This window comes from Amblyraja radiata, chromosome 25 (genome assembly GCF_010909765.2).
Source record: "Amblyraja radiata isolate CabotCenter1 chromosome 25, sAmbRad1.1.pri, whole genome shotgun sequence".
NCBI lineage: Eukaryota > Metazoa > Chordata > Chondrichthyes > Rajiformes > Rajidae > Amblyraja > Amblyraja radiata.
The window spans coordinates 28,138,718-28,153,201 of NC_045980.1; the positions used below are offsets into that span (position 1 = coordinate 28,138,718).

Consider the following 14,484-nt stretch of genomic DNA (forward strand, 5'->3'; position numbering starts at 1 on the left):
GTATCTTTGATGCTGCCTGACCCGCTGAGTTACTCCAGCATTTTGTGTCTATCTTCGGTGTAAACCAGCATCTGCAGTTCCTTCCTGCACATTTATTATTTCATTGTCGGCCTTTCTCCTATCCAGTGACCAGGGCTTTCACTCGATTAGATTTTATTGGAAAGAAAACGCAATCGTTAAAATAAAGTCCCACCTCTGTCTCTCCTGATATTAATTACTGAAACTGAGTGCCTTTCAGTGTACTTTCGCCGTGGTCGAAACGGTAACATGAAGTAAATAAGATAGACACAAAATGCTGGAGTAATTCAGCGGGTCAGGCAGCGTCTCTGGAGAAAAGGAATAGGTGACGTTTCGGGTCAAGACCCTTCTTCAGACTGAAAGTTAGGGGAAAGGGAAACGAGAGATGTAGACAATGTCTGTAACTTGTTTTAATCTAGCCCACAGCTAACAATGGCCAGTTTCCCCCATCATCCCCATCTTTTGCATATCCTTCATTCATCTGCTCTATGTATAGGGAAGAACTACAGATTATGTTTTATAGTAATTCAGCGGATCTGGCAACATCTTTGGAGATAAAGGAATAGGTGACGATTCGGGTTGAGAAGGGTCTGAAGCGTCTCGACCCGAAACGTCACCTATTCAAGACTCAAGTGTTTTATTGTCATATGTCCCAGATAGGACAATGACATTCTTACTTGCTGCAGCACATCAGAATATGTAAACATACTAGTACATAACGGGAGAAGAAAAAAGTGTATGTGTGTGTATGTGTGTATAAATACACACTGAACTTTTTTCTTTTTTTCTCCCGTTATATACTATATTTACATATTCTGTTGTGCTGCAGCAAGTAAGAATGTCATTGCCCCATCTGGGACACACGACAATAAAACATTCTTGACTTTGTGACTAATCTTTGTGCAGGAAGGAACTGCGGATGCTGGCTGGTTTCAACCGAAGATAGGCACAAAAAGCTGGAGTAACTCAGCGGGACGGGCAGCATCTCTGTGTCTATCTTTAGATCTAAACCAGCATCTGCAGTTCCTTGTTTCTCCATCCTGACTTTTCAGGGTAGTTTGGCCATGAAGGTGAAACGTTAACTGAGATTACATACCTACCCGCGGGGCCGTGCAATGGGCGCAACCTCCCAGCGAGTGGAGTGGTCTGTCTCCTCCCGCCCCCTCGGCCCCGCCCACTCTCCCCCCCCCCCCCTCGGCCCCGCCCACTCTCCCCCCCCCCCCCCCCCTCAGCGCGCGCGAGCGAGCGAACGCGCCTCGGTCGCCATGGTTACCCGTAACCGCCAAGCGGCCCGCGCGCGCGCTCGCCACTCCGCCCATTCCCGCCGATCATCTGACGTCACGTGGGGGAGGGGAGAAGGGGGGGAGGGCGGGGCCTCGCAGCTGCCCAATCGCCGGCGCGCGATCACTCGTCGGAGCGAAGTTTGAAGGGGAAGGGGAAGAAAACGTTGGCGACGCGCGGGAAGAAGTAGAAGAGAGAGAAGGAAGACTTTGTGTGACCCACAGCCGAGATACGGCAACGTGGCGCTGCCAATGCTGTTTGATCCGAAGCCAGAGTCCGTGACTGGTGACTGGAGCCGCCGCTGCCCGGGGGGGTCGTCAGGTAACCAGGTGGGAGGGTGCGGTGCGAGGAATGCTGCCAGCAAATATACTAGTAGAGGAGCTCCTCTAGTATCTTTGGCTTCCAGTGCTGGGAGCAGCTCTGTCCCATTTATGGTGTCATGCAGGGTTGAAACAGGCCCTTCGGCCCAACCTGCCCACATCGGCCAACATGCCCCATCTACACTTGTCCCACCTCCCCGTGTTTAGCCCATATCCCTCCAAACCTGTCAGATCCATGCACCTGTCCAATTGCTTCTTAAACATTGCAATAGTACCTGCCTCAACTACCTCCTCAACAACTCTTTGTGTGAAATAGTTACCCCTCAGATTCCTATAAAAGCTTTCCCCCTTCATCTTAACCCTATGCCCTCTGGTTCTCGATTCCCCCACTATTCCAGTCGATTCTGCCCGATTCTTAAGGGGTTGGACAGGCTAGATGCAGGAAGATTGCTCCCGATGTTGGGGAAGTCCAGGACAAGGGGTCACAGCTTGAGGATAAGGGGGAAGTCCTTTAGAACCGAGATGAGAAGAACATTTTTCACACAGAGTGGTGAATCTCTGGAACTCCCTGCTACAGAGGGTAGTCGAGGCCAGTTCATTGGCTATATTTAAGAGGGAGTTAGATGTGGCCCTTGTGGCTAAGGGGATCAGAGGGTATGGAGAGAAGGCAGGTACGGGATACTGAGTTGGAGGATCAGCCATGATCATATTGAATGGCGGTGCAGGCTCGAAGGGCCGAATGGCCTACTCCTGCACCTAATTTCTATGTATCTATGTTTCTATGTGTAGGAAGGAACTGCAGATGCTGGTTTACACACAAAATGTTGAAGTGACTCAACGAGATAGGCAGCATCTGGAGGGAAGGAATAGGTGACAATAAACTGACCTTGAGGTGACGTTTTCTACCCAAGCAAATATGAGGTGTTGTTTCTCCAGTTTGCATGTGGCCTCTTGGAGGAGGCCCAGGACAGAAATGTTAGTTTGTGAATGGGATGGCGGGTTTAAATGGTTAGCAACCGGGAGATCCGGTAGGCCTTGGTGGACCGAGCACAAAGTTCAAGTTCAAGTGAGTTTATTGTCATGTGTCCCTGATAGGACAATGACATTCTTGCTTTGCTTCAGCACAACAGAACATAGTAGGCATTGACTACAACACATGAATAAATAAACTGATAAAGTGCAAATAACAGATAATGGGTTATTAATGTTCAGAGTTTTGTCCGAGCCAGGTTTAATAGCCTGATGGCTGTGGGAAAGTAACTATTCCTGAACCTGGTCGTTGCAGTCTTCAGGCTCCTGTACCTTCTACCTGGAGGTAGCAGGGAGATGAGTGTGTGGCCAGGATGGTGTGGGTCTTTGATGATACTGCCAGCCTTTTTGAGGCAGCAACAAAGAAAGAGAACATTTCGGATGTGCTAGAATATAAAGCCTCATCTTGGGAGCAGATGTTATAATAATAATAATAATAAATTTTATATTTAATGGGCGCCTTTCATACAAAATCTCAAGGACACCTTACATAGTAAACATATAATCGGAATATAACAATAAGGACATCACAGAGACACAAATTAAAAACAGGATTCAATCCAAAAACAGAAAATCAAAAACACAGTGTGAAGAGGGAGCAGCGGCAACCAAATCGTGCCAGCGTCCACTCTCTCTTCACGGCAGCCATCTTGGACACAGACCTACAAGACTACAAATAGACAAAAAAAATCATTCCCCCACAGTGGATAGCACTGTGGAGGAAGGCACAATGTCCAGTCCCCACCCCATGTTCACCCCAAAGTCAGGCCTATTGAGGCCACCGCAATTGCCTCTACGGAGGCCCGATGTCCCTGGCCGTTCTCACCGGGTGGTCTTGCCCCGGCGTCGGGAGAGTCCTCTCGGCGGCTGGGCCACCTGGAACGGCCGCTTCCTGGTTGGAGCCCGCGGCTGCCGAAGCCGACAAGGCCGCGCCGGTTTGGAGCACCCAGGCTCCCGTTGTTGAAGTCGGCGCCGCCTCTGCGCTCCGCAAACCCGCAGCCCGGAGTTGTTGCTCTCGGCGGTCCAGCTCGCCAGAGCTCCAGCGCGTCGCCCCAGGCAAGGGATCGCCCGCTCCGCTCCAGCGCTCCGATGCTGTGCTGCCGCCGAGGCCGAGGTGCTGGGCGGTTCCCGCCAGGAAACGGCGCTCCAAGCCCGCAGGTAGGCCACGAGGACGGATCGACGGGCAGCCCGGAGAAGAAGCTGCCTCACCGACCAGGTAGGGACCTAGAAATAAAGTTGAGACCTACCCCCCACATTAAAAAGTCCATATCCCCAACAAACGAAAAACAGGACTCACTAAAAACTATTAAAAAAAACGAATTAAAACGGACGGCTGCTGGCTAGCAGCCGTTCACCAAGATGGCTCCTCCTCCTTGAGGTGAAGAAATTTAGAGGTGAAGAAATTTAGAGTAGGGATTAGCGTCTTTGCAAGAGGCAGGTTGGGAGGAGGTGTAGTCCAGATAACTGGGAATTGGTGGGTTTACAGTAGACATCAGTTGATAGTCTGTCCCTTGTTATGAAAGCAGACAAATAAAGAAAGGGAAGAGATCTGTCGGAGATAACCCAAGTCAATTTGAGAGCAGTGTGGAAGTTAGTGGTAAAGTCAATGAGTTCTGTGCAGGGGGCATCCCCGATGCAGTTATTGATATAGTGGAGAAAGAGGTGGGGGGAGATAGTGCCAGCTTGCATTTGGAACAAGGAAGGCACAGCTGGGACTGATGTCAGTGCCCTTGGCTACTCCTTTAATTTGAAGAAAGTGAGAGGAGTCAAAAGAGAAGTAGTTGTTTCCTACTAACACTCCTCTACCTGGCAGAACTTACCCTTTACCATCAACAATTTCTCGTTTGACTAACAGATTAAATTCAGCAAGACAAAGGATACTGTTAATTTGAGCATAAATGTGGCAAATGAATTTAATGTAGGGATGTGTAGGAAAATGCCAAAACATAAAGCAAGTAGCGCTCAATTTTAGGAAAAGAGACCTGGATGGAATTTCATGAAGATTGACCATGATTTTTTAAAGAAACGTATTAAATGCTTGGCTTCGTAAAGGGAGCATAGGGCTAGATTGTAACTTTCACACGCAGTAAGAACAGGTGTTTCCTATTGCAAGACTACATTTGTCAGTGCGTTTTTGAATGTAACCACTGCATTATCATGTTAATCAGGGTTTCTGATTCAATTGGCATGAGTGGGCATGATGATACCTCGGACTGATTACAGATTCAGTCTTTCAAGATATGTTCAAAATATGTAACTTGAAACAGTTTATGTTGCCATGGAGAGCCAAAGAACTGGTGCAAATGAATCAAGAAGAATCTCAACAATGCAGGCGTGGCTCAACACTATCAAGGATGCCAGTTGCAAGACAGTGATGTCACCCTTGTGGGATTCAATATCAAAAACAGTTTTAATGACGTAACTAAAGAGACGCATTACCAACATCCACAGATCATTTCATTACTGCAGATGCCATCTTAAGCCTACCCCAGATCATTCATTTTCATACCAATATACCCTGAAAACAGATCCATTGCTCTTAATCCAGCATTCTTTGCACCTCTATGTCCGTCCTCCACAGATGCATGAAAATGAGTGCACAAGCTTACCTACTAAATTGGATGTCACATGACTAAGCACATAGTGATGGAAATAATATTAATTCGTAATAGAGGGTGTAAAACATTTCAGACTATTCAGCTGGCGCTGTTTCATGGGGGGGGGGGGGGAGGGGGGCAACTCAGTGAGGGGAAGAACATATGAGATGTAGGAGTAGGCGCCAGAATAAGTAACGAGATCCTGAATGATGCTTTGCATTGGTATTCACCAAGGACTAGGACATGGATAATGGTGAGATTAGGGATGCATACTTAATGTTCTTTGGCATCTTGATATTAAGATGGTGAGTAAAGCCTTGTAAAGCATTTAAGGTGGATAAGTTCCCAGAGCCTATTGGGATCTATCCCAGGATATTGACGGAATCAAAGGATGAGATTGCTAGGGTATTGAAGAGATCTTTGCATCATTTTAGCTATGTTAGGTTCCAGAAGACTGGAGAATAGCCAATGTTGTTTCTTTGTTTAAGATCGGCAATAAAGACAAACCAGCAAATTGCAGTCAGTCAGAACCTTTTTTCCAGGATGGATAAATCAAATACTAGAGGTGCATAGAATACATAGCTTTAAGGTGAAAGGGGCAAACTTTAAAGGAGATGTGCTTGGCAAGTTTTTTACACAGGAAATAGTGAGTGCCTGAAATGAGCTGACGAGGGGTGGAGGTTGCGGCAGATACAATACCTTTTGGATAGGCATTTTGATATGCTGGGAATGGAGGGATATGCATTATTTGCAGGCAGATAAGAGTTGGTCTTGGCATCATGGTTGGCACAAACCTTATGGGCCATAGGGTCTGTTCTTGTGCTGTACTGTTTTAAGTAGGCTGGTGAGCTCTACATCAGTGGTAGAGAAATTATTGGAGAAGATTCTTGGGGTCAGGATTTGCACACATTTGGAAATGCATAGACATATTACAGATAATCAGCATAGCTCTATGTGGGGTGGGTGCTGTATCATACTTGATTGACTTTTTTGAGGAGATGATGAAGATGATTGCTGAGGTTAGAACAGTGTTTGGATTTTAGTACAGCATTTGACAAGGATGCTCAAGGTAGGTTGATCCAGAAGATTAAGTCACATAGGATCCATAGTGAGTTGGTAAATCGGATCCAAAATTGATTTAGTCATGGAAGGCAGAAGGTGGTGGTAGAGGGATGGTTTTCTGATGTCTGTAACCATACATTTTCTGAGTCTGATCTTACAAAAGGATCGGTTCTTGGGACCCCTTTGTTTGTAATATATATTAATGATTTAGATGAAAACCTAGGTAGTCGGATTTGTAAATTTGAAAATGACTTGAAAGTTAATGGAATTGTGGGTAGTGAGGAAGATTGACAAATGATACAAGAAGATGTGGATCAATTGGACATTTGAGTGAAGCAGCAGATGGAGTTTCATCTGGACAAGGGTGGTATATGGAACAAGTTGCCAGAGGAGGTAGTTGTGGCAGATACTATAACCATTTAAAAGACACTTGGACACGTAAATGGATTGTAAAGGTTTATAGAAATATGGGGTATACGTGGGCTTATGTGACCAGCTTAGATGGCGCGCCTGGTTTGGCATGGATGTATTGGGCTGATGGGCCTGATTCTGTGCTGAATGATTCTATGTGTATCTGTGCCTGAGCGATACCAGACAGGTGTTAACCCAATTTCATACGTTACAGGGACACAGCTGTGAGATTCTCTAGGTCTCGTGCAGACCCCACAGTAAGATACAGGAGCAAATATTTTTAGGTTGGTGGCAACTTTTATTGCTACTGGCGCAACATAATTATTGGTGTACATGTTAGTGAATATAGTTTCATCTGCAAAAGTGTCAAAAATATGCCTCCACAAGCACTGGTGCTTTGACAGGACCAGGGCATTTATGCTCTGCCTATACACCTTGTGTGGCCTCCTATTAATGACAACTGTTGCCGATCAGCTCTGATTTTGAGCTGAAAATGTATGAGATGTAGCATATGGCAGTTCTGTTGCTCTTGCAATGTGTACATGGCTCCATGTTTGAGTTTCAAGAAAAAAGTGAAGCCCCTACGCTGATCCAATGGATCTGCATATCAAAGCCGTTACCAGGCATACAGTTCTACCTTTGTGCACAAGTAGGAGGTTTCATTACTTAGTCATTCTTCTCTATTGTGTATTCCACCTCCTTAATTGCCATCGTGTTCCAAGCTTGATTTCTCTCGTGAGTTTCAAGAACTAGAAAAGCCATGTTAATATCATGCTTTTCCTGAGGTCATCTGTTGCTGCCCCCATGTTGTTCTGGCCTTCTCAATCTTGCAGTCTGAAGAAGGGTTCCAACCTAAAACATCACCTATGCCTTTCCGAACTAGCATTGAGCTCTATTAGAATTGTGTGCAAGGACAGACAAACCTATTCTACTTGTAGGAACGCAGTGGAATGAGAGCATAAGTGCAGGATGCTGAAGATTCACTGTTGAGGGCCATGTGACCAATGGTGAAAAATAATTCGGGATTAAAGCACTAGTATGGAAGGTGACATTTTCAGAACAGATGTGATAATGACAGAAATTGGGAAATGGATTGGAGTTCTTGCAAAAAGGAGGGTGAAAGGAAGAATGATGTAAGTAATTGTTTCAATCAAAACAACGGTTGTAGATACTGGTCAATGGCTATTCCCTGAAGTAGAGATAGATAAATTGAGAAAGGGAAGTCAGAGAGCATGTGAGGGAAGAGTGAGAATTCAGGGGAAATGTAATGAAATCTTCTAGCACAATGAAAACAGGAAGCAGCACTGATGTTATCATTAATGTAGTGGAAAAAAGATGAGGGAAGGGACTTGAGAAGGACTAAAATAGAAAATTCTTCACACATCCCACAGAGAGACTTGCATAGTTTAGACTCATTCTGGTTCCCGTAGCAACATCTTTTAATTGAAGGAAATAAATGTAGCCAACAGACACTGATGTTATGGTTGGGGACAAGTTAAACCAGCTGCAGGTGGTGGAGGGACGGGTTAGTCCCTTTAAGGAAGAAGTGAAGGACATGCAAGCAGTCTTGGAGAACAAAATAAATGCTAGATAGGATGTGACCTTTGTGTGAATTGCGAAGGGTGGCGGGAGGGGAATTAAGTCATTGGAAACCTAATGTTTGATCTTGAGATCGTCGTTCAGAGGACGACTTGAGGAGCTACTAAGAGCTGGCATTCAACCTCTGCAAGTTTGTGATTAGTTTACCAAACCGCAGCCGCCTCGATCTTGTTCACAAGTTTAGCACCAATGTTAATGCTGGTTCTTGGGCCACTATATTTCAGACGTCATTTTATCTAGTGATCCTTTCCTCATAGCTCGCAAATTCATAGCTGCTCATCATAAATGGCTTACATTACCAATAATAAGCCAACACCAATACCTTGTCCCTTAACATCCACAATTAGGACTAGCCCAGGAGACTGATTGTTTCAGCCTGTACATGACCCGAAGAAATCTTTTTTTCTCCGTCATGTCTGCTTTTCCCCCCCTCTTTGTTAGTCCCTACATGTGTGATACTTTTGATATCTTTCTTCAGTTTAGTACCCCTAACCATGGATGTGCTGCACGTAATTTCTGCTCTCAGCATTATGTCCTTGGCTGCACTCACTTTCACATTGTCTATTTCCCATTCTTCCTTCCATGATCTCTCGGTATCTATGTGGCAGGTTAGCCAAAGATTTGGTACCCACAAGTCCGCTGATTTCCACAGTCATTTTGACTATATCTCTTTCTAAACAGCTTTCTATAATGTCCTTTCCTTTTTTCCAATTTCAATTGCTGCGAGTTTTTTGAAGCAACTTTTCAGATAACTACTGGTATACAATTTAACTTCCTTATTCTTCATCCTGAGTGATAGTGCCCTAAACTGTGTCTATTCATGTGTTTGCATTTCTGCACAAATTCCTGTCTTTGCACACTCAGGGCTGTAATTGATTTCCTTTTCTTATAGCTCATCTTACCAACTCTTGAATTCAACAGATTATCAATTGCAATATATGACGTCACCAACATGATTCTATCACCAGATGCAGCTTCTCTTCCTCTTCCAGAATTCCAAATGGACCATTCCTCTAGGATACAATAGTTCATTCTTGCAACTCAGTTTCCCATGCAAATTCAGAGGAAACACTTGCCCTTTTACCTCATTTCTCCCTATTGTCCGTGGTTCCAGACACTCATTCCACTTGAAACAGCTGTTTATTCGTACTGTATATGCCGCAGACCACATATGCCATTCATTATAGCCACGCTTGTGAGGCAGATTTTTGCCACACCGCCATGCATTTTTATTGCTGGTACCATAAAAAACCTGAGAACCATTGCCCTCTGGTTCAAGAACAACTTGCTGCCATCAACCTTCAGGTCCTTGAACAAACCTGTACAACCCTAACTTTACATTAGCCTCAAAGCACTATTGTGATTGTGTAGGAAGGAATTGCAGATGCTGGTTTACACTGAAGATAGACACAAAAAGTTGGAGTAATTCAGCAGATCAGGCAGCATCTCTGGAGAAAGGGAATAGGTGGCGTTCGGATCGAGACCCTTCAGAAGAACTTCAAAATCTGCACTATTGTGATTGCTGTATACATTTTGTATTTTGCACTGTGATGGTCTTGTTTACTTAGAATAACTGTTAATTCATTGCATACTTTGTGTTGTTGTTGCATGGAATGTGCCTGTAAAACAGCAACAGGTAAAGGGCCTGTCCCACTGTAGGAGGTAATTCAAGAGCTCTCCCGAGTTTAAAAAAAAAATCAAACTCGTGGTAAGTACATAGAATGTACATAGCGGGTACATTGGAGCTCGGGACGTCTCTTAGCAGCTCGTAACGCTAACGGCAGGTACACGGAAAACGTGGTAAACTCGCGAAGATTTTTCAACATGTTGAAAAATGTCCACGAGAGCCCCGAGTACCTACGAGCGGCTATTAGCGTAATTCTCCGAGTTCGAATCAGGGGAAACTCGGGAGAACTCTTGAATTACCTCCTACAGTGGGACAGGCCCTTAAGAATTTCATTGTTCCTGTTGTATAACCGATACATATGACAAATAAATATTCATGACTTGATTTTCAAATTGCAGAGAAATGGAACACTTTTTCCCTCCTTATACAGTTTACTAGAAACCGATTAGAAGAAAAATAAATATCTTTAACTGTACCAACAAAGTAGAATCTTTTTATTTTTCCTCAGTGATACCAGAGTGATGTTGAAGTTTAAATATGGAGGCCGTGGTCTTATCGACAATGGGGCAGGTGAACCAATCATCAATCGTTGTTCCAGACTGAACCTGTATTTCCAGGTTAGTGAGTCTGCTGATTGATGCTTGAAAAACGGGGGAACAAAACCACAGTGCGAAATATGCTAGAATTAGATATGTGAAAAGCTTATGAATGTGAAAGAATTAACACTTGCGCTTGTGACAATGTTGCACTGGTTGGATTTGGCCTTGGGTATGAATGTATTGAATTTTAGTCAGTGCATGTTAGTGTGGCACAATAGTTGCTTAGTTTTGTTCAGAGATACAGTGTGGAAACAGGCTCTTCGGCCCACCGAGTCCACACTGACCAGTGATCCCCACACATTAATCCTAGGGACAATTTTACACTTATACCAATCCAATTAACCTACAAACCTGTACGTCTTTGGAATGTGGGAGGAAACCAAAGATCTCGGAGAAAAATCCACGCAGGTCACGGGGAGAAGGCACAAACTGCACAGACACCACCCGTAGTCAGGTCCGAACCCGGGTCTCTGGCGCTTTAAGGCTGCAACTCTACTGCTGCGCTACCTTGCTGGAGGAGTAATCAGGAGGCCTGGACCTGAAATCAATGTCTGGTCTAAAATTTAAATTCATTAATAATCTTAAATTAAAAAAATATATAGGTTTAGGTTTATTATTGTCACATCTACCAAAGTACAATGCAAAGCTTTGTTTTGGATGTTCCTTGCAAAAAATCTTGATTTCTGTATTGCAATGTCTGTGCATCTGACCTGGTCCACAGCTAGACTTCGCTTTGAGTCGAGAGTAGGAGCTAAATCTGAATATCAGAGCAGGCTTGAGAGGCCAGTTAACCTGCACTTCTTATTTTAATGCAATGTGTTTTGTAATGATAAAAGTGCTATAAAAATGCATGTTATCACATTCATATGTGTGGAGAAAATAACCTGCTCCTCAACACCTTAAAGACAAAGGAAATAATAATAGACTTCAGAAAGAATAAAACCGACATGGTACCATTAACTATCAGAGGGGACTGTGTGGAGAGAGTGGCGGATTTCCGCTTCCTGGGAATCCATATTGAGGAGGACCTGACGTGGAGCGTGAACACCTCTGCGCTGCTGAAAAAGGTCCAGCAGAGACTGCACTTCCTGAGGGTGCTCAGGAAGAATAACATCACAGAGACTGCTGCTGTCCTTTTATCGGTGCTCCATTGAGAGCATCCTAACATACTGTGTATGCGTATGGTACACCAGCTGCACAGCGGCTCAGAGGAAAGCGCTCCAGAGGGCCATTGACAACGCCCAGAGGATTGTCGGCTGCCCTCTCCTTACCTTGGAGAACTTACACAGTTCCCGCTGCATCAAAAAATCCCAGAGTATTATAAAGGACATTTCCCACCCCGGACACTCCCTGTTTGAACTGTTACCGTCAGGCAGACGGTACAGATCTACAAGGACAAGGACAAACAGACTTAAAAACAGTTTTTACCCCACTGCTATAAAGGCACTAAATGTAGCCGCCAAGGAACGCAGGGGCGATACATACTAAGAGACTGTGAAATCGACAGAAGGATGTAGGGCTGGGTGTTTATGCGTGCTATTTTCATGATATTTATTTTAGTTGTTTATCTTTTTTTAAATATTTTACCTTGTATGTATCGTTAGCTTTTAGAAATTTTTGAATGGTGCACTGACTGGCTGACATTTTACAATTTCGTTGTACATGGTTCATGTTACAATGACAATAAAGAAACTATTCTATTCTATTCTATTCTATATGCATTTGTCAAAGTGGAAATTGTGTAGAATTCCCTGACATTAATTGTAATACATTTACAGGGAAAGATTTCGCGTCTGTGTCGAATACAAGACCAGTCTTCCTGTTTATTGACCAGAGAAGGACTTGTTGATGCGATTCTTGTTCTCTTTGATGAATGTACCAGCCCTGAGTTGATGAAAATCAAGCATGTTGCCAACTTTGTGAAAAAGTGTGAGTATTCTAATTTCCTTTCTCCAGCATTATTGTGCTTATTACGTAAGTTAAATTATTTCAGAATTTTAGTTGGTTGTGCACTCCAGGCAGTAGCTGGTACTATAACTTAAAAAGTAGTGATAATCAGGTATTGTAATGTTGAAGGAAATTGTAAATTGCCTGTGAAATGTGTAACTGTAATGAAACTTACATTTCAGTAAATGAGATACCATTCCTAACTTGGTTGCAGCTATCCTGGTATGGAGCAAAGATCCTATAGCGGAGCTCCGCTATAAGATCTTTGGTATGGAGTACTGCGTGTGTTGTATTATTTCCAGTCTTGATATCATACGGATATGGGCTGTTTATTTCCTGTTCTGAATTATAAAAAGTTGATTGCAAAGGAAAATTGGAGATGCCAGTTATTGGAGAAATTTGGTAGATTATATTTTTCTAAACTGAATATGATGAAGTATCCACACAATGATAACTGAGAATTAATATTACTCATCACCCAATTTCCACCCTTCTCAGATTTGTCTATTTGTTGCACGTGTGGAGTCAAGAATTACACAACGTACTGTATATGCCGCAGACCACATATGCCATTCAGTATAGCCACACTTGTGAGGCAGATTTTTGCCTTCACCTACTCTTTTTTTGGTTGAAGAATTTCTCGACAGGATTTAACAGTGACTCTTTTACTTTGGAGATACAGAGGGGAAGCGGGATTTTCGACCCACTAAGTCTGTGCTGACCAGCGATATCCCGTACACTAGCACTATCATACCCACAATTTACAATTTTTACCAAAGCCAATTAACCTACAAACCTGTGCGTCTTTGGCGTGTGGGAGGAAACCGAAGCCCCTGGAGAAAACCCACACGGTCACAAGGAGAACGTACAAACTCCATGCAGACAGCACCCGTAGTCAGGATTGAATGTGGGTCTCTGGTGCTGTAAGGCAGCAACTCTACCTCTGGTTTGGGAGTGCTTCAATTCAGTGAATCATTCAGACAGTATAATACCGACAGATTTTCGGTCCCTACTTATTGAAACCCTCTCTTTATTTAAAAAAACTTATGTAAGATTACTTTTGCAGGAGAAAAGAGCACCAATTTCTGCTTCCCCTGATAAGTGTATATGTCTGTTTTTGTTTTCTGTTCCTATTTCTAATGACTAATATGTTTGTTGGAATAACATGTTATGATTAGAATGACATATACTAAATACAAATTAATAAATGCAATTTAAATAGCTTAAAGGTTACTTATCAGTCAGTGCTGGGCAGAAAGGGAGTGGATAATCTGATAATATGTAGGCAAAAAAACAGGACACAACCTAACCAATGAGAGATCAAATGGAATGTGCTGGAAACTGGAAAGTGTGTGGGTGTTTTCTCTCTCTCACTCATCCACACAGGCAAGTGATCCAACAGCAACAGACTGTCTATGTGCTCGAGGGAGAGAAAGGGAGATCTTCCTCTTTCACACCCTGCTGTTCGTAAGCAGAGCAATTCTATCCAGTACTAATTCCCCAGGACCTTGTTTGCCCCACATGGAGTGTGCCAATCCAGTGAATCATTCAGACAGTATAATACCGACAGATTTTATGATGTTGAGCCCAGGTAACCTTTAGCATACATATGTTGTTAAATTGTATTTTTTTGTCAGTAGATTCAAACTGTCTTTTCTGTCTGTAGACAAAAATACCCTGAATGAAATTCGGGAGTTGCAACCTTGCGCTGGCGATTTTGAGGTGAAAAACGTGATTGGCCGCGGTGTTTTTGCGGAAGTACAGGTCGTCCGTGAGAGAGCCACCAACGATGTTTATGCGATGAAAGTGATGAATAAGCAGGCGCTGATTGGAGAGGATAATGTAAGATGACATGTTATTAATCCAGATTTGATCTGAGATTCATTTTGTGTAAAGAGCTGTCATTACAGGTCCCATGGATTGACTAGGCTGATGCTTATCCATTGGTGGCTTATTGATTATTGGGGGACAAATCCATGTTTTTAAAACATCAA

The 14,484-nt window shown here is 43.6% G+C and overlaps 1 protein-coding gene across 7 annotated transcripts in view; it reads left to right on the forward strand.

Moving 5' to 3' along the window:
- Positions 1-1,402: 1,402 nt before the first annotated feature.
- Positions 1,403-14,484, forward strand: part of cit (citron rho-interacting serine/threonine kinase) — a 153,229-nt gene continuing 140,147 nt past the window's right edge. For 2 of the 7 annotated variants that reach the window (XM_033043633.1, XM_033043640.1), the window contains exons 1-4: positions 1,420-1,573; positions 10,453-10,561; positions 12,322-12,472; positions 14,157-14,332. In XM_033043633.1, the coding sequence (XP_032899524.1) occupies positions 1,551-1,573; positions 10,453-10,561; positions 12,322-12,472; positions 14,157-14,332 (459 nt within the window). In that variant the 5' untranslated portion in view covers positions 1,420-1,550. Of the gene's footprint in view, positions 1,621-10,452; positions 10,562-12,321; positions 12,473-14,156; positions 14,333-14,484 lie in introns of all 7 variants that reach the window. The other 5 variants (XM_033043634.1, XM_033043635.1, XM_033043639.1 and 2 more) reach the window with 4 other exon arrangements.